We start from the raw sequence: 20,484 nt of genomic DNA, 5'->3' as shown, positions 1-20,484 counted from the left end.
AGTTCTTAGGCATCATACTTGATTCGAAATTAACTTTCATTCCACACATAAAGTACCTCAAGGTCAAATGCTTAAGAACAATGAACTTACTTAAAGTGTTATCCCACACAGCATGGGGCAGCGACAGGAAATGTTTAATGAATCTGTACAAGAGCCTCATCCGATCGCGGTTGGACTACGGTGCTGTGATCTATCATTCTGCAGCCCCGAGCGCGCTAAAGATGCTAGATCCGGTCCACCATCTAGGAATCCGACTGGCCACTGGAGCTTTCAGAACAAGTCCCATAGAAAGTTTATATGCAGAATCAAATGAGTGGTCACTACATCTGCAGAGAACATACATCAGCCAAACATATTTCCTGAAAGTCCACTCTAATCCTCAACATCCATGTTTTAATACCATTAACGATATGACATATGCTACGCTCTTCCATAATCGTCCTTCCGTAAGACGGCCTTTTTCGATGCGTGTGAGGGAGCTTAGTGAGGAAATGCATGTCCCACTCCTCGAGCTCCGCCTAATGCAGCCAGCCAAGCTGCTACCTCCTTGGGAGTGGCAGCACATAGAATGCGATATATCTTTCATGCAAGTTACAAAACACGCTCCAGAGATTGAAATACAAATGCATTTCCGGGAACTCCAATACAAACACTCCTGCACGGAGTTCTACACAGACGCATCGAAGTCACGCGAGGGGGTGTCCTATGCAGCCGTCGGTCCATCCTTCTTGGAATCCGACGTACTGCATCCGGAAACTAGTATCTTTACGGCTGAGGCCTACGCACTATTGTCGGCTGTGAAGCATATCAGGAAATCAAAACTCCAGAAAGCAGTCATATATACGGACTCCCTTAGTGTTGTGAAGGCCTTGATGGCATTCTCTAACCACAAAAATCCGGTAATTAATGAACTCTATTCCGTTCTGTGTAAAGCGTATATAGGTAACCAGCATGTCATCATATGCTGGGTGCCAGGTCACAGGGGCATCGAAGGTAATGATCTGGCGGACCAGATGGCCACGTCAGTTACATCGCATTCTGCTAATCCCACCGCTGCAGTTCCTGTCACAGACCTGAAGCCCTTCTTACGTCGGAAACTACGGAACCACTGGCAGCGCCTATGGGACGCGGAAACAAATAATAAGCTCCACGTGATAAAGCCACAGTTAGGATTCTGGCCCTCTGTAACAAAATCCCGCCGGACAGATGTCCTATTCTGTCGTCTCAGAATAGGACACACATTCGGCACTCATAATTTTCTACTCACCGGAAATGACCCTCCAACCTGCGGTAGATGCGAGGAGAGGCTTACCGTCCTCCACGTCCTCCTGGAGTGTCGGAAAGCCGAATCTGAAAGAAAGGAAACATTTTCCCTTAGCATACCGGCAGCACATTCCCCTTCACCCATTAATGTTACTCGGCCCAGAACCGCTATTTGACACCAATGCAGTCCTAAGTTATCTGAAAGATGTTGTATTGCATGTTGTTAGCCCCACATGTTCGTAGCGTCTCCTCTCTTCAGAGGATGGCGCTGTGATAGTTCTTTCGTATAGCACGTGCCTCTAGGCCCTTGTGTTTCAAGGGCCCCGGTGAGGCAACAGTGCTCCAGCTACTTTTACCATCTCATATATTTTCAATTTTATGTCATTCTTTTACGATGGATTTTAATGTTCATAGTATTCGTCATTAGTCATCGCCATAATTTTATATCACGTAGATTTTATGCACTTTACAGCAACTATTTTTAGGCCACTTTACAGCCAAGTCACATCTCCATAATACATTGCCAACATCCCCACTTGTCATGGCGCTCTTTGGCCACACCTGGCCCTTGCGCCATTAAACACCACATATCATCATCATCATTGTTGCAGGAGTGGATGGGTGCGGTGAGTCCCCTGTGTGTGCCGCAGCTGGCCAAGGGGGTTGCTGGCCGGGGCACCTCGCCAGCTGTCTCCCAGGTGCGCTCGCTCAGCCTCACCCTGCTCGAGGCTCACAGGCTGCCTGTGCGTCTCGCTCCACACCCCTTCTGCATCATTTCCCTCAACCAGGTGAGCTCTCCCACCCCCACTGTCTTTTTGTTCCTGATCTGTCTGTCCCTCCTGGTACGGGTTCATCACATGTTATGCAATATGTGAAGTGTAGATTGTCCAGAGAACCTTGACCAAATTGTATTGTGTGACACAACGTGTAAAGGCCGCAAATTCTTGCAGTCTCTCTTTCCTTGGTGGCAAATGGCGACTAACCTCCGTCGTTGTCATGATGTCTGCAGTGGAAGCATTTGGCCAACGTTCACATATAATTTTAGTGGTAGCTGATAATTGAAGCAGAGAGGATAGTTTAGCTATCTAGCAGAGAAAGATATTTGTTTCCTTGCCCACCTTTCTCATACAGTGTCTATGAAGGCATAGTATTATGTTAAGGTAAGTGGTGAATATGGAACAGGGTAACACATTGCAAAGTGTGGTTGCTTCTGATGCCTATAGTTCAGCAATTAGTGAATTTTTGTGAAAATTCTAGTATACGAAAGATTTCTGACGCTGCCTTGTGACCCCCACCTGGTGCAAACATTTACACATCCAATACATAGTATACAGTTGAATACAGTGGGTGCACAAAGTGCAAAAATTCTGAAGATTTACAAGGCTTGTCTGAAAAGTTCCTGATCATGCTCGCAGAAAAATAGAAGATGCTCACAGAAAAGTAGAAGCGTCGCCTGGTGCTCTCACCATCCTTATTCTTTTCAAAGTAGTTCCCTCCTGCTTCCACACACGATAGTCACATACTCTCTTCGCTTAACGAAACAGTTCCGGAAACCCTCCTCAGAAAGTGTTGCTAGGGCAGAAGTCACGTTTCACTTGATGTCTACTTGGGTTCTAAAGTGCATTCCTTTCAGGTGCCTTTCAATTTTTGTGAACAGCCAAAAGTCGCACAGGCTTATGTCCGGATACTATGGAACTTGATGAGCCACTGAAATACTGTGCCATGGCAAAGGATCAGAATTATTTGCGCCACATGAAAAAGGCGCTATCCTGGTGCAGTTGCCATGTTTTCAACTTACTCTGTCAAAATTCTGGGCAATATTTTGCTGGCACTCGCTGCATGCTCAAATTTTCTTTAAGAAGACATTCATACCGTCTTTGTTGCTATCCATTACTAAGAAACTTCTCTAACAGCTGAAAATCTCTCAGTATCATGATTCGCACTTCGTTAAAAAAATAAAAAAATAAAAAGGAAAATGCATCATTATGGCTTGAAGGCCTCCCATTGCTCAGTTCACTGTCCACAGATGTTTGGCCTTTCTTTAAGTGGTTTTACCCAATATTTATCTACTATGAATCATACCGTTATCTGCAAACGGTGTTCAGATCTTGCGTATTTTTCTGCTTGGCTATCATGCACATAAATTTATGCAGTATCTTTGTTAAATTTGCTCCATCATGTTCACTCACTCAAAATCGCACAGAGACGAAATAATCAACACAACTGCTCCTGTACAACAGCAGATGCAACTGAAGGACATGCCACCTGCAGGCTGAAGACATCACGGATCCTCCTCCGACATCGCGCAGTGTGGCCAACCTGCACCCTGTATTTTTCTATAAAATAATAAGGTTGGGTACTTTTCAGACAGGCCTCGTACAGATACTGCTCACAGAGTTGTGTGCAAAACATTGGGATGAAGTGTACTGGTATGCACCTAGGGTTCAGTGATGCACTATTCGATGGGTCAGGGCTTTAAACTGCCTGCCGCACTTTTTATATTTTAGTGTTTCTAAAAGCTGCCTGCCCCAACACACTTCGATGGCTTATTGTTTGTCGTCTAATCCTTTTGAATACTCAAGTTACAAAACCCTTGCATGAGATAAGTGAGGTCAGAATATATAGATATGTACTTGTTTATAGATACTTGTGTATACATACTCTCTGCTGTTCTCTGCATGGCAAAAGATGCACTGGCATTTACTTTACTTGTTTGATCTCTTGGCTGCTTTTTAGAGTTCTGCATGAGAAGTTCTGCAAGCTTGGCTCCAGGTGCACAACCTGAAATTGCATGTCTGCCCCTGCTGTGTACAGGTCTTCATTTTCTGCTTTCTTGACTGACTCTCAGCTGGGAACCGTTACATATTCAAAGCACCCTTTTCCCTACCTTCAGTTGTAGTGAGTCCTTGTGCAAATTATTTTGCACCATTCTTTGTTTCTCAAACATTCTCTAAATTGTGGCATGTGGCCCATTTTCACTTGAACTGTTATTCGATGCTCTTATACTTTTCAACTGCTTTGCTTAACCCCTTCCCCTCTGCTCTGCATGACCCACTACTGTCACAGGCATAGCTTGAGGATTGTTCCATATTTTTCATGCTCCTCAAATCCATCTGTGGCATGATTGGATTCCATCATGTTCACATGCATTCCATGTACTGCTTGACCTTACCACTGGCATTTTGCCAAATTGAATCATTAATAGCCTTTCTTTTCTCTTTCATGAATAGTGTACTTTACTTGCCATCACCTTCCTGCAATGATCCGCCCATGTTGCTCATACAGTCTGATTGGCCCTTGGTTTATGACACTTCATTCTTGTTTTTTCTTTGCCACCCTCTGACGAATTCCTTGTCGGCATTAGGTGAAGGTGTGCCGCACTCAGGTGAAGTGCCCACCTGATCCAATCTGGGAAGAGGACTTTCTGCTCGAGTGAGCTTTGTTTTCCTTTTTGCTTCCTTTCATAAGTCTGCGATTGTGTGCTGTTCTTATGGAACTACATTTTAGGGAATGACTTTTGTGATGAATATTGGTTTTAAAGCCACCTTCATAAAAATATGATTAACATATGATAGAATACAATAGAACCTTGTTGATATGATCTCGTTTTGTACAATTTGCCAGCGTCAATGTTTGTGATCGAGAATGTGAAAACTGACCCAGCACAGTACACTTCCTTTTACTGGTTAATTCATTCCTGGAAGACAATCTTTCGGCATCAGCATTTAGTATATCGCCCAACTGCCATCGTATTCACATGCATCTTTGCTTATGTCACCGGCTAACAAATGTTAAAAGTTACTGCCCTTGGCGCAAGACGCACCTGCATGTATCACAACATTCTCGATTGGTGTAGCTCATTCTATCTGTTATCTATGTTGTCCTCGTAACCTTTTGTAATCAGATTGGATGTGCGACACAAATAGTGTTTTACATTCTGGAAGGCACGTGAGCATCAGCCATTATGCTGTAATCTTCGATAAATAGCCGACGTGCCTGACTCGTAGATCAGATTTAGACGATTGACGGAGGTGTTCGTCACTATTGTTCTGCCTGAGTATAACTTGTTTTCGGGGGCACAGGTTCGCCCAAGAAAGAGTTAGTTTTGTGACTCACTGTTGTGCCACCTACTAATTCTTCACCGTCATGACAACGTAATAGTGTGATATATTTTCCGGCCACTAGATCCCATGTGAACAAGAAAAGGCATGAGGCATGCACAATCGAGAGCAGTAGGCACCTGCCACCGTTGCTTCCCCACAGTTCTCGCCCTCCTGCCCGTATGACGTGAAAAATGCCACCACGCATTCCCGTTTCCTGTTCCGGTATCAACAGATTTTCTTGCGGGTATTTGCACGCTGCCAACCCTATTGTGATAGGCATCTTCACCTATCGATTTCACAGCACGTGTGGCATGGGAAGCGCACTGTACAATAAATGTGTCGCCGTTCTCACTGAAAGCAGCGCGAAGTGAGCGCCGTGTTTAGGTCTAGCGGCATCGTGGCATCATATTCCTGCGTTGCCCACCAGCTTGATTTTGTTTCGGTTTCTTTTCGCTGTCTTAAAATGACACTACCGGTATGTATCTCTGGGCACTCAGGCCCTCCTAGCTTGATGAGCAGTGGCGTCTCATGACGCAATGATTCTCGACAACTGGGCATGTCAAAATGTCCTACCAAAATACTCCATCTGAAGAAGCTGCCGACCCAGGCCAAATTTGAGAAGTGCAAATGTAAGCTTGTTGAATCTGCAAAAACGACAATGTGCGCCTTCAGCTGCTTGAGCTCCACTAGCTCGGTGTGTGTTGGAGTCTCATGCTGACAGAATTACGTAATGCTTCGCCTTGTGTAGATGTCAACTACAGTTGAGTCACTTCGGATTGCACGTTTTCCCGGTTGCATATTTTTCTTGCGTGTTTTTCTAGAATGTGAAGTGACCAGACTTCAACACTCCTAATGCCAACAAAGAAAAAGCCAGCTTTATTGTCTTGGGGCATTGTTTTTACACCCCCAGATCACGGGGTAAGGAGAAGGGAACATGGGGAAGGGAAAGTGATAGCCACCAGATACTCCGTGATAGCCGCTGCGTGCTGCGTGTGCGTTGGCATCAGAACAAAATGTATTATGAACGAGGTGCTACTGTTTTGATCTTTTGGTGCACGGTAGGGAATGGAGATGTAAACCATGTAATGCTTTTGACATTTTCTGTTTGCTCACTTTCTGTTCATAGACATTTAATTTCTGCACTGCTGGGGCACATGCATAAGTATTGCACTTAGGAGTGTGGCTGCAGAGAGGTGGCCGTACTAGCATATTAAAAAGCAACGTACACCTGCCATCTACTCTGGAAGTGCCCTGGGACAAAAACAGTCCATGAAAGTGTTCTTAGGAGTGTGATGTTGGGAACTGACAAACCTGAAGGCTATGAATGACGGCTTATGAACAATGCATTTTATTAGTCACTCTTGCATTATCTGCATGAAATGGGCTTCCATCCTTATACAAAATTTAATTCCGACATTATTCCATGTGGAAATCCAGGCTAATAAATACGAAGAGGCCCAGACTTTAAGCTTTTCCTCGATTCTGCATTGTGGACCACAGTGCTTCCCTTTGACTAAAGACAGCATATCGCTTTAGTGACACTCCTCAACAATTCCTACAAAAAGGGTCGCTTGTGAAACATACCTTCACTCCACTGCATTCGAGCAGGGGCTGCAGTCGGCCAGTTAAAAACTATTCACTTAAAAATAGCTGCAGTGCCACTGAAGCACACTGACTGCTTCTGTCAAGGAGTATCAACCAGAGTAACCTTCTAGAATGCAAGGATTCATCCTTCAGGGCCATAAATGTCTTTTTTTTTTAGCTCATACTTTTGCAACAGGAATTGATTATTAGATTGTCTGAAAAAGCAAAAAAAAAGAAAATCTTCTTCCCTACTGTAAATGTTTTGGCGGGAGATGATGCTTGATGTGTACCTGAATTACTTCACGATTTCTGAATCTGCAGTTGATTTGCTGTTACTTGTGCTACCTGTCGCTGCTCTTGGTTTAGTTCTGCTCACGGTGTACGAATATACTGAGGTGTTGACACTGCGCCTGCCGGCGCGTCCATAGTATGTTCGACCGCGGGTGGGCGCATCCTGTAGTTCTACTGCCAGATGACAGATGTCGCCGGGACTAGCGGGCCCAGATCAGTGGGCTGGCGCCTTGAGATCCCACTGCCTATGCTAGATTTTCGAGTTTAGTAGCGCGAGTACAACTGAAAGCGCTAAGAAAATGCTTTACTTGTAATAAAATCATACATGTGTCAGGCTTAATGCTTTACTGATACGAAAGCATCTGGTGTAGAGCAGTTAATGATGTCATATGGATACCGAAGCACTCAAAGCCCATTATCGTTCCCAAGAGGCGGTGTCGCCTGTTGCCTGTGTCAGGCCGTGGGAACGGGCGAGGAAACGTAGCGATCCTGCATCTAAGTTCTGTAGCGCAGCACCGTGGCAGCAGCTGAAGTGCAAGGGGTTTGGTTGGTTTGGTCTTCTCGAAAACACCTTGGGCATGTTCGGCGCCGAGAGCACCAGCTGGATACAGCAGCACCGCTCGCTACTGTTGAATTGGCTCCTAACGGATGCGGGTAATGGCTTTATGGCCCCATCCCATTGTTCCCCCGAACGGCCGCTCTTTCTTCAAGTTCTGGTAATCCGTTGGTGTCGCTGGGCGTCCCTCTCCGGGAAGAATTCTTCCGTTCGATGAAACGTGGGAAGCCCCCGCAGGCTGTTTCTCAGTGCGGCACCGTGCTTTTCTTCAGTTTGTGGCCTTGGTGGGCCACACAGCGCGTCGCCAGCTGGAGGATCATAACAACACACAATGAGCTGGAAAATTGTATTTCTATTTATTCGGAGACAGATCTGGCACATACACTGCATGACTGATGCACATACACTGCGTGAAAACTGTGGCTATGATGAGCAAAGCTTGGCCATTTTCTTTTTTTCTTGAGCCTTCTTTTTCATGCCCATGTTGACATGTCTGCAGTGCTGCCTCATTCGCATGGTAACATAGCAATGCAGCAACTGAGCTACGGTTTGTTCCTTATGCTCTTCACAGGGAAAAGTAATCGTGTATGTGTCTAGGACACCATCAGTTGTGTCCCAGTATACAGTCTGGGCATCTGCTTATGCTACAAACAAACATTCTGTTTGTTGAAGTAAATTATAAAGGTGCACGTTCGGGTGTGCAAGACCTCCTCTTGTTTTTGCATTCGTGAGTGCTGCTTCAGTGGAAGTGCTCTTTTCTGTACTGAACGCTGGCTTGCATGTAGAGCAGCTGGTGAAGTTTTTCATTTTTCTACAAATGAATCCTGCTAAATAATAAACTATGCAGTCTTCAACTTCAGTTTCTGCTCTGCCCATCGCTTGGCAAATGACATCATCACATTCCCAGTCCTCTACACACGTAAGGCTGTCGAGTTTCTGCTTCACTTCATCTACAAAGTCATTTGCTGATATGACATTGTTTGGGTTTATAAGGGCCCTGAAATCGGATATGTCGAGTAGCGGCTTCTCTCCCTCAACTACTCTGCAGTTGCCAAATTTAGGAGGCTTGAGGAGGGTGTAAATGGATACTGTCTGGTACACCTGCAAGAAAGTAGGCTTTGACATGTGGTCGTTCTGGTTTCCAGCCAGTCTTATCCTTCCAAATAAACATCCAATTGGATCTTGATTCATCTTGCTTGTCAAGACATATTTAAAACTGTAATCATGCAGGAGAGCATTGCAAAGTTCTTTTGTGGATATTATTGTGACCCGAAGGCCCTCAGATGTGCTCTTTGTGAAGAACATGTCTTTTTTTATCAAGCCACACTGAAGTTCCTTCTCCCAGCTGTGAAGCCATTCAATGCCGTGGCTGATAACTTCAAGGTCTGAACTATGCTTTGTAATGCCTTCCACAGGAAAACGACGGTTTAATGCATCGAAGAGATCGTTCAGAACTAAAGTAGATTCCCCAGTCGCCTCACTGCCGCCAAGCCGCGGTACACCTTGTTCTCTGTAGAATTTAATGCCTGATGCCATGAAGCGACTGAAGACTTGCATTGCCAATTTCACACGCATTTTTTTGCAAATGGTTGGGTAGATGTGGCTATAAGTAATCTTTGGACACATCCGCAGGCCTCCAGCTTTGTTCTGATCCTCCTTGTGAACTGCAGAATAGTCTTCCCATCTTATCCATTTGCCTTCCTTCTTCAGGTACCTCTGCTGCTTCAGTCGATTTCTTATGCATTTGGTTAAGTGTGGCATGTCTGAAAATGCAAAAACCTTTCTTGTAGGATCACTTGGGTGGGTGAAGGAGTTGCAGCAGTCCTGAAGGCTCCCACTTAGCCCCAATGTGCTCCACATACTTCTGTTTGTTGATGCCCCATCATACACAAAGCCGTGAATTTTGACGCCAGTTTCTTCCAGTAGAACAAGTGCTTGAAGTAGCAACTGCGCAAGAAAGGTGCCTTTAGTTGCACTTTTGGCCGCAAAAACTCCAATTGGTCGGGTATAGCTGTCACCAAAAGGGCAAAACATAAAAACCAGGGCATGGTCAGCAAGCTCGCCTGAGTCTCCTGTCTCTGATGTCATTCCTACGTATGTCATAGTATTTGAGTTGACACGCTTACTCTTACAGACTTGCATTTCATCGAACATTAGCATACCGTGTTTTTGAAAGATGTCCTTCTTTGACAACTACCTTCTTAGAGCAGCAAAGAACTTGTTATCAAAGCCGGACTCGAAGCCGACTGTTGCCATATATGTACCGGCGCATTGTTCTAATTGATGGCAATGCAACAATTTCATTTTCCATTAGAAACCTGTACCCTACAGGTGATCTAATATGTAGGAGCAGGCAGAGTAGTATCCAGTTGTCTGAATATCTTTGACCCTTCTTTGACTGAGCTTTTCTGGCTGCCACACACTCTTTTAAAACGAGCTGCTGAGCCTCAGGTAGGTTCGCCTCCTTAAAAAGACGTTCAATGGATTCCTCATTTAGCTCTCTTAACTTTGCTTTGCATTTAGCAAGCTCTGCCTCCACTTTATTTTTCCCATTGAGAAGTCGTACCTTAGATTTATAACAGGCAATTCTCGCTTTGCGTATTGTTTCGACTCGGGCCTTTTTTGATGGGCTTGCTATGAGCTGGACATGCTTCATTTTGTTCTTTTTCTTTCACCTGGCATAATGAATTCGGGGCACATCTTTCAGTCGGTCACAAGCCTTGCATATTTTTTCATCAGTAAGCAGTGTGCATTTATTATGACGCCACATTCCACAGACATCAACACATGCACACTCGGGATGTATATCATTGATTGTTTCTGTAGAGGGGCCACTAATGCACACAGGCATGTCATGAAACCTTCGAACAACACTTTCTACTGCACTTATAGAATGCAGACTTGCCTCACTGCCTAGACTGTCGATAGGTAGAGAATGCCCATGAACAAATGTCCTCACCGAAAGAGAGTCGTCACTCGAAGATGTTACCTCTAGTGTTTTACGAAGATAAGATGGGCGATTACGTTCACGACTGTTTGTCAAAGCCAGCTCAGAAAAAACAACAGCATGCAATCCAAAGTTCTCTACTACTTGCACTGCCCATGCTCTGCTGGGCAGTTGTAGACTTGATGCATGTTTAGAAAGAAGTGAAAATGACAGGGGCTCCTCGTCCAGGGTGTAGGAAGATGTGGTGCTATGCAGCTCCTCGTCTTTGCTTCGTCCTGCGCATGCTTTGGGATGAACAGACATCCTGTTCATGCTGCTGAGTTGACAGGAACTGGCTGCTATGCTGTCATCTCCGGGGGTGTCATTCTGGACAAAAAACATTGTACAGTGGAAGTTAAAAGACAGTTCTGATATATGGAGCACAGCTACAATATTGAGATCAGCAAGCAATTTGCAGCGGCAATATACGCTGAATGAAAGCCCTGACAACTTCACTCTGAAAAAAAGAAAAAAAAAAGAAAAATTGGTTTGAAATGCTAATAATGCAGGTTGATGAAAGAGCTAATACTGTACTAATAATATAGCTAATCTATAAACTGAGATATGACAGGATAACAAGAAAAATAATGGTCTGAGAAATTTTCTGAAGGTAAAAATAATAACATCAGCGCAGCAGTTGTGAAATGTTTGCAGCATAGATTACCTGGCATTCTTCGCTACCCTGATTGAAGCAAGGTATGATGTAGTGGAGTTCATTCTTCCCTTTATGCAGGCATTCCTCTGGTTCCCTAAAATTTGAATTGTCAAAATGAAACAAACTAGCAGTGACGTTGCCATCAGCAATACAATTTTGAACTGTGCTACCAACCTGCATAAAACAAAATCGTGTGCAGAATCTCTGAGGCTAGATTAAAAAAATAAGGAAAAAGCAACCAAGCATGTATGAAGCGGCTAGCTTACCTGGGTTTCACTTTGTTGAGCATCACAATGCGGGTGCGCTGGTTGAGCCACAGTCAAGTGCCAAACATGGTGTCAAGGCGGCATATTGAACATGATGTTGCTTAGCCGCTGGCTCCAAGGCTGTTTCCGAGTCCATAGGATTCGCAGCGGGCAAAGAAGCTTGCAGATGCTGCGTCGCACCCTTGTCGTCGACTTTCGGCCGACGTCGCTTGGGTGCTCGTGCAGGAGGTTCTCTCTTAAAAGGCTCCTTTAGAGGTCTGTTTGGCCGTGTGAGGTACTTTGGGTAATTTGGAAATAAGGTGGGAACTGCGTCTTTAGACAGTACGGGCCTCTTTTCTGCATTAAGCAGCACTTTTTCATTGAGCTTCGCGTAGTATGTCCGGGATATCACATCCTCTGAAAGATGCTTGGCGCAGACATGGTTGGTTGGTGTCAAAGTCCGGTCTGCCCTGGGAATCACACGGCGCTGTTGCTTAAGATGAACATTGTCGGACAAAGCTTTGAGTAGGGGCACACACTCTGTGCAAGTCCGGTAGCCCGAATTGCAGTTCGGGACGAAACACTTTCTTCCCATTGTAAACACGTCTTAAAAAAAAAGAAGTCTGCTTCCTTTGTCTGTGCAATGCCCACCAAAGGTGAGCCTCTGTGGCGATGAAAGCTGAACACAAGGCTATCAAACACGGGAATAAAAAAATGCGTTCAAAACACCAAGGAAGTGCAGCCGCACAAGCAAAAACAGCTGCGCGGTAGTGCAGCACACACGTGGCAGCTCGCCACGATTTGGGACTGCATTTCACAGCGCCCTCTACGTCGGCTGTGACCATGCCCCCTCTCCTGGCTCGCTACCCCCGAACAAACTGTGGCCGCGAGCGGGCGGCGCTCTCGCACGCGGCGAGGGGTCAACACCTCTCTCTGTGCGCTTCTTACACCATGGTTCTACTACATCGTCTTAAGGAAACGAAATTCTAAATTCACAGCACTTAGGAGCATTTTATGATTGATTATATCACTGATAGATATCTGTCATGATAATGAAATGATAGCCAACACAGCTTATGGCCAGAAACTGCACTTTAAATTAAAAAATATTTTGTTTGGAGCCAAGCGGCCTTTTTATAACCGCACGCATAGGTTTTGGGTCAGAAACTACTGCTTAGAAATTGATGTATTCAAATAGCAAAATTTTATTTTTGCATTGAAGATGAATGTTAGATACAAATGTCAGATACAGCTTCCAGGTACCTGATCTTAGCATAAGCGAAGAAAGCATTTTTTTCACCCTTCTACACCTGAATACAAAGAAATCATCTGGACCAGATGGTATTTCGAACACGTTTCTTTCCAGATACGCGGAGTGGTGTGCAAAGTTCCTCTTTATTATCTTCCGTATTAGTATACGAGAAGGTGACGTCCCCAGTGATTGGAAACTGGCTAAGGTTATTCCTGTGCACAAATCTGGTACCAAGTTCCATGTTGCTAACTACAGGCCAATTAGCTTGTTGTCCACTGCAGGTAAAGTGATGGAACACTTTGTTTTTAAACACATCGCCTCATTCTTGGAAGACAACAATTTTTTTTCTTAAGCTCAACATGCATTTCGTCGCGGGTTGTCTACTGTGACACAGTTAATTCACACTACCAATGATTCCTGCAAAATCCTTGACAAAGCAGGACAAATAGATGCCATTTTTCTGGACTTTGAAAAAGCCTTTGACCGCGTACTGCATAGTACGCGGTCGGCAGACTTTTGCTAAAGCTTAGACACATGTTACAGAATCAACAAATTTTGCAGTGGCTTGATTCATACTTATTTCACCGGCAACAGTACGTCCAGATATCCAGTTCAAGTTCACCCATCGCTCCAGTATTTTCAGGAGCGCCACAGGGCTCAGTCCTTGGGCGACTTCTTTTTCTTATATATTTAAATGACCTAAAGCTTGACTCTCCTGTGCGGGCCCGTTTTTTTACAGATGACTGCGTAATTTATCATACAATTCTTACCGAACGTGACCAGCTCATTTTAAATAACTACTTGTGTGCTGTTAGTAATTGGTGCCAAAACTAGTCGATGAAGTTAAATGTCACGAAATGCAAACAAGTGACCTTAACCCGAAAGAAAGATCCATTGAAGTATTCTTACAAAATTAATAGCGCTTCTCTCGAACCAGTAGAGCAATTTAAGTATCTTGGTGTAACGATCAGCTCAAACCTCAGTTGGAGCCCCCACATTAAAAACATAGTTTCAGTGGCATCCAAAAGACTATGGCTAATAAGACATTGGTTAAAACATGCAACCACTAAAACAAAACTCGTAGCTTATACTTCACTTGTGCGTCCTCTACAGGAATATGCTGACGTGGTCTGAGATCCACACATTAAAACGAATGTGAAAAGTATTGAGCGGGTTCAGAGAAAGGCACTGCGATTTATACACCACACCTACGGAAGACAGGTATCGATATCTGATCTTCTTAGCTGCTTGGCACAAACACGACAAAACAATTATAATGCCTCAGTGCAGAACCAACACATACAAGCTGTCCTTTCCAAGAACGATAGCAGACTGGAACAAGTTACCCCACGATGTGGCCACCTTATCATCACCCGATGCATTTTTTTCAGCAGTCAGTTCTAGCCAATAAGCTTTGTGCGCTCGGGTTTTCTTTCGTTATTTTAATGCTTTATTTTCGGATTTGAATGTAATGCGTTTGCGTCTTGTTTTGTTTGTTCCTGATTTGCTTCGCAGTAACCTTACTGTGTGCCTATGTGGTTCTTTATTGTAGTTGTTACTGTTGTTGTTTTCTTGATGGACCATTAATATGTAAAGCGTCATGTACCCACTCCTGCCTTGGCTACCAAAAGGCGGCCGGCAGTATTGAATAAATAAAAAAAAGATGACCTTAAGAAATTGGATCTAATCTTAAGTATTCTTTAATTTTTAAACAAAGTAAAATGTGAAGCTTGCTTTGAGTCAGTTTGGTTAAAGAAAGGCACATTTGCATTATTTGATTTTTACAATGCCGTTCACTACTGCATGTACAGTGAGCTTGGGATCTTGTAAAGTGGAAAACTGAAAGGGGGGTGATCACATTTTGGTGCTGTATGATAATCACAGTAAAGAAACAAAGGAGCAGCATGTTCAGTGTTGCACTCATTGAACGAGATATGTGTAATACTGTAGCATTAAACATCATTTTAAAGGGATGCAAACATTGTGAGAGTAGCCAGAAAATAATTTGCTGTGGCTAAATTAAGACAGTTAATTTACAGGCTATGTGAAGGCGAGGCACTCTTATTGAATGACTAAATTATTGAGCAGACTTATATGCTTCATGCACTTGCTCAGAGACTGCTACCTCTGTGCAGCAACTGCAGCTCTCCTGCAGCAGAATAATTCGGAACAGTCACTACTACTTGCATCAGAGTTTTTTTGTTTTTTTTGTAGAGTCCTGTAAATGTTGTTGTACTGTATATTTTAACAGAAATGAATATGAAACTATTCTGAATAGGAATACTCTGATCAGATGTAGATTAGATAGCAAAAACTACTTGATTCATATTCAAAATTCTGAATATTCACACATCCCTACTTGAACACTTTGGATAACCATAGCACACAAACACCTTTTTAAAACATGGCATGAGCTAACAGTTTGTTAAGGTGGTTTAAAATGTACATTTCATTGTGTTTTGGCCCAGCTATCAAGCCTGCCACCTTTCTTTGTTAGTCAGATGAATGTAGAATTTCTTTCTTTTTTTTCATTAAGTTATTACATGAAATAGGCCATGAGAGGCCATCCCGATAATGTATGTGGCCCACATAAAAACATTCTAAACAAATTTATTGACCATCACTTAAGCTTGTACTGTCATGCTTCCCTAGGGACCTTCCGTCAGATGTCACATCTTTCACCATTACTCTTTACACTAAAGGGAAAAGGTCAAAAGACATGGAAATGGGTAAGCAACACCTAGTCTGCTGTGATTTTGCATGCCTACGTGCCTTTACCAGTGTCCTTCAGCTCTATTTGTTGCTAACCTTGGCTGTGCCACTTTTCACGTTTCAGCGGAAGTTACAGTCGAGTTGGACAGCTTGGTTAACTGTGAAGAAACGGAAGAGTGGTTTTCTTTGGGTGGCCTGACACCTCCCATTCGTGAGGACTGGGGGTCCCTACGTGTGCGAATCCGCTATGTGCATGAAGTCATCATGCCGCTGGCTGAGTACACAGCTTTCAAGGAGGTGTGTGAGGCACTCAAATCATCATCCTTTTCAGCTCACCCTTGCACGTTTTCACTTGCACCTAAAGCACACAATGCATGGCGAGCGATAGGATCTGATCATACTTGGACTACATACAGATCATGACGCTGCTCGAAGCGTTCACTTTCAGTCACATGGCATGCGTTTTGAGAGGTACTTTCGCAAGCAGCTGCATGTAGCTCGACCATTTGACGACCTGTGTCTGCAGAAGTTTCCATTTATTGTCTCAGTATCCTTTCGCAGCTGCAGTGAAATTTTGTTATCCATTTTGAAATTGTGTATTAACAGACTGTGTAATTAACTGTGTATATTGAAGTATAACATACATGGACAAGAAGCTATGAAAGGTTAAATACCTTGTTATATTCAGAATTTTATTATACTGAAGTTTTTTATATGGAGGCTTAACTGTATTTGAGTGACAACAGCTGTTACTGAGCCCTGTGGCAGAGCTCTTGCAGCAGCACTCTGGAATTGTGATGCTTAAGTGCGTTACAACCTCTGAAGCTTTAGGGGGGGCTGAGTAATGCAGCCTGAGTATGTAACATGCATGGTGTCTTCAACACACACGGCAAGGTTAGTGTGTGTATGTGTGGCAATCAGTCAGCCTGCGCTGCTCAAATGACTCTGTGCTTTGCTTTGCATGGTGTGTGGCAGCTGGTGGTGGATGAAGAGCTCCACCTGGTGAGCGTTCTGGCAGACTTATGCCACAAGGATCGCACTCCCCTGGCCAGTGCCGTACTCCGGGTGTTCCGCTACGAGAGAAAGGAAGCGCTCCTGCTCAGGGACATGAACAACCGGGAGATCGACCTCGAGGGTGATTCCCACTTTCTTTCCTCGCTTCTCTTTTCTGGTCTGGTGTTTCTCATGTATGCACAGCTGCATTGCGAAGCCACGTCTTTTGTGTTGTCTTTCAAGTAGTGAAAGTGATGGCTCTGGAGTAAAGATTAGGCAGGAAGGGCGAAAATGGTGCAGTCATATACTGTAATAAATTTTCAGAGCATTGGGAATTGTCACCAGGAATGATAGTGGTTAGCAGAGGAAGTTTGATTTTTGCACACACACACACACGTGTTTGTGTCCTAATCGCTCTTTACCTTGTATACTTTGCACCTTTAAAAAATATGCCAAAAGAATTGTTCCGGTCGATGTGCCCCTCTCTACAACTTATTTCTGTACTTTTCATGATCTGCTGTCACCTGGTTGCATGTGTGTGCTGGCATAAGTGGGAATTTTCTTCTCTCGCCCGTTCTTGTTCTCAAACTTTAGCATTGCAACTTTTGCGATGCATAGAGAGGTAGAAAAGCTGGAGACATAAGTATGATTGGCAAGTTCAAGATATGGCAGTACCAAGACATGTGGCTGTTCGGGCTGTTCATGTGGAGCGCATGAATTATTTTTGAACTCCCGCCTTTTGCACAGGGAGAACTTACTGGCTTGTTAGTGAACTGGCACAACAATAGCATACTCAAGAGCTGCAAGTATTTGTCTTGTTTTAATTGCATGTTTGGTTAACCATGCGAGAGACAAAATGTGAAATCTTCGAATTGTTGATAGTGGCAAAACTGCATACTACTCAAATGTTCTAAGCTGGTTTAGTTGGCTTGTGTTCAACATGGCAAACCGCACAGAAGATGGGACAAGTGAAACAAATGTTTGTCTCACTTGTTTCATCGTTTGCGCTGTTTGCCATGTTGCATACTAGTATACTCGAGAAATTGAATTCTGTATAGCAAAACGCAAGCACCGTGCTACAGAAACATTGGATTTTACTGGTTAGCTTACACCAACATCAACAAGGTGATAATGGTCTGATAAAGAAAGGCTGGGAAGAGGCCCTTTGTCAAAAAGCAGGGAAGAGCATGATATGGCTGTATCCAGTACAGGCGTGTGTAACAGTATAAGGTAGATAGAGAAGTTTTGAGGAAGAGAAAAGAATGATTAAGGAAATGTATACAAAATTTCTAAAATAAAAAGCATGTATAGCGTACCTGATTAACTCAAGCAGGCTAGGTGACCATCTTTCACTGCCCCATTTCAAAGGGGATGCCAATAAATCATCATCATCATCATCAAGCATGTGCACTGGCTATCTTTGATCCTACGAGCCTATTGCTTTTGACCTTATCCTTGACGTGGGATGATTTCTCATCACAGCTTTTTACATTCATCTGGCATAATGAATGAAGAGTGCAATGCTCATGGAATGAAACGTGCCAATTTAGCGCTGATGCACATACAGTAATCCCTCGTTACAACGAAATCGCTTTCATCGAAATATCGCTTTATTCGAAATTTCTTTCGGTCTCGACCCAAACGCATGCATTTTAAGCCGCATTACTCGAAGTGCATGAAGAGCCTGACCAGCTTAGAGTGAAGTGGCGAGCGAACGCTCGCCACTTTGGCGACCTTTTTTGCACATGTGGTGTCAAATTAATATTGCCGACGAATTAGTCTCATGCAGGCACAGAAGAGGCCACAAAAATCCGAAACCCACGACCGATAACTGTCTAGTAATGTGTACCAAGCAAGTGCCGAGTGCTTGCAGCTGTTTACTGCGGAGTGAACAGAAGCTCTCAAATTCCATGGTGCAGTACGCCTGAACCGTTAATCTCGGTCGCACTCGCATCGCTGGTGTCCCCCATGATAGAATCCACACGAAATAAAGTTTTCCTGACGCTTTGCAATGCCAGAAAACCACGGCCTCTTGGATGCCAAAAAATGACCAAACGACCGTGGGCAGACTTGTGCCATAGCAATCCATGGGGTGCGCTCGATGAGCAAAGTTTTACCACTGTACAGAGCACTTCTGGTGCTGAAATGTGCCGAAAATCATAAAAGAAGTGGCCCTCTGATTATAAGTGCCATGTTCAACGCGAGGAGCCACGTTAACAAATCGGGAAGACAACTTTGGGGACGCCGGTCTTGAAATTTGCTCACCGCTCACCGTAATCAGCCTGTATCGCAATAAAACACCGTCTCTAGCTTATTTGGACTTATGATGGTGCAAATAAAGTGATAACTTGCTGAAAACATGAAAAATCAGAGTGTTGCCAGCGGCGAGTCAGGCTGTCAACATGGCAGATCAATGCAAGCTGGTGTTTCCCCGGCAATTTTCTCAAGCCGGTCATGCTAAATTCACACCATCCAACTTTAGACAAACGGTCTAAATGCATAGCAGGGTCATTGAATTTTGTTCCTAAACATTTTTCTATGGCGCGGATGCAATGGTGCGCGAACACCGACACTCGCATTGTAGAATTAGCACAGTGTTGTCGACAATGGTGCTCCGAAAAACTCTCATTTTGTAAACATCACGGCTGCTCACCTCAAGAAAAAATTGCCGAGTAATAGTAATGCAAAGCCCCCAATGCAAAACCGTTCAGTTTTCGCGATCGCGCTGCGTACCCACAATGAGCGGCTAATTGTTTTTTTGAGCATAGCAAACACAACCTCAGACTCGAGCCATGGCATTTGCGGTGCTTTCCACTGCGATACTCTCAAAGTCTTCCGTGACCTCCACACCACTCTGTAAAAGCGGCCACTGCCTTCCCCTCCTCATTTGCTCTCCATTCTGCAAGCCGTTTGGACACCAGTCACTGCTCTCACTCGCCTTCATGTCAACTCCTCGCCTCCTCGCTGCCAGTTTCAACATCGCTGCTCCTCCAAAGCTGCCCTCTTCCGACCTGCCCTCACGAGCACAATCTTCTACCAGCGGGTGCGCTTCTGTGGTTCCTGCATTTGGTCTCAACAACTCCGATCACCTTTCTTCTGCTACACATGAAGCCGATGCCAGGCTCGCGATTGCTAAGTCGCCATCACCTTTGCGCACTGATGAGGAAAGCGAGATACCCCGAAGACATTTTGAAGCTTCTGCCTTTTGTGTCACCCGCCGCATTCAGTCGCTTTGGCTCTGACAGCATGTGCATTCAGATCTGTGCTGCAGGCCATGTGATTGTGTGTTATTTAGAGTGCTAAATTGGGCATGCCTCATGTATGCTTTTTTGTGGTCTGCAGTGATAAATGGCTCCATCAGTCTCCGGGCAAAAGTGTCTGACTTTGGAGCAGAAAGTTCTGTTGATAAAAGAAGTGGAAAATGGTGGCCGGCAGAAAACTGACATTGCGAAGGAATTTGGCATATTGCCGTCTACTTTATCAACTGTATTGAAAAACAAGGAAGCTGTGCTGGATGGCTTTAAGAAGAGCTTCTCGGCAAAAAGAAAGAGAAATCGCGATTCAAAATACCCCGAAGTGGAAGGTGCACTTCTACAGTGGCTGAAGAATGCCAGGAGTGCAAATCTCCCCGTACATAGATCTGCACTTACTGCAAAAGGTGAAGCTCTCGCCCTCCATATTTCAAGTGCAGCAATTGCTGGCTTGAGCGGTTCAAGAAACAACATGTTGTGACCGGAAAGTTGATCGTTGGTGAAAGCACAGCCGTGAACTGTGACACTGTAGATGTGTGGCGCCAACATCGGCTCCAAGCTCTACTTGAAAAGTATGAAGACAAAGACATCTA

At 44.3% G+C, this 20,484-nt stretch overlaps 1 protein-coding gene across 2 annotated transcripts in view; it reads left to right on the top strand.

Annotated features, from left to right (window-relative positions):
* vap (RAS p21 protein activator vap) overlaps nucleotides 1–20,484 on the top strand; it is a 72,252-nt gene that overhangs the window by 30,341 nt on the left and 21,427 nt on the right. Inside the window, exons 13-17 of one of the 2 annotated variants that reach the window (XM_050189595.3) lie at nucleotides 1,875–2,051; nucleotides 4,628–4,695; nucleotides 15,588–15,664; nucleotides 15,772–15,944; nucleotides 16,623–16,782. In XM_050189595.3, coding sequence (XP_050045552.1) covers nucleotides 1,875–2,051; nucleotides 4,628–4,695; nucleotides 15,588–15,664; nucleotides 15,772–15,944; nucleotides 16,623–16,782 — 655 coding nt within the window. The remainder of the gene's footprint in view (nucleotides 1–1,874; nucleotides 2,052–4,627; nucleotides 4,696–15,587; nucleotides 15,665–15,771; nucleotides 15,945–16,622; nucleotides 16,783–20,484) is intronic. The other variant, XM_055077295.2, reaches the window with a different exon arrangement.

The sequence above is a fragment of the Dermacentor andersoni genome, chromosome 2 (genome assembly GCF_023375885.2).
Source record: "Dermacentor andersoni chromosome 2, qqDerAnde1_hic_scaffold, whole genome shotgun sequence".
Lineage (NCBI taxonomy): Eukaryota > Metazoa > Arthropoda > Arachnida > Ixodida > Ixodidae > Dermacentor > Dermacentor andersoni.
This window is presented reverse-complemented; position numbering and strand designations above follow the sequence as displayed.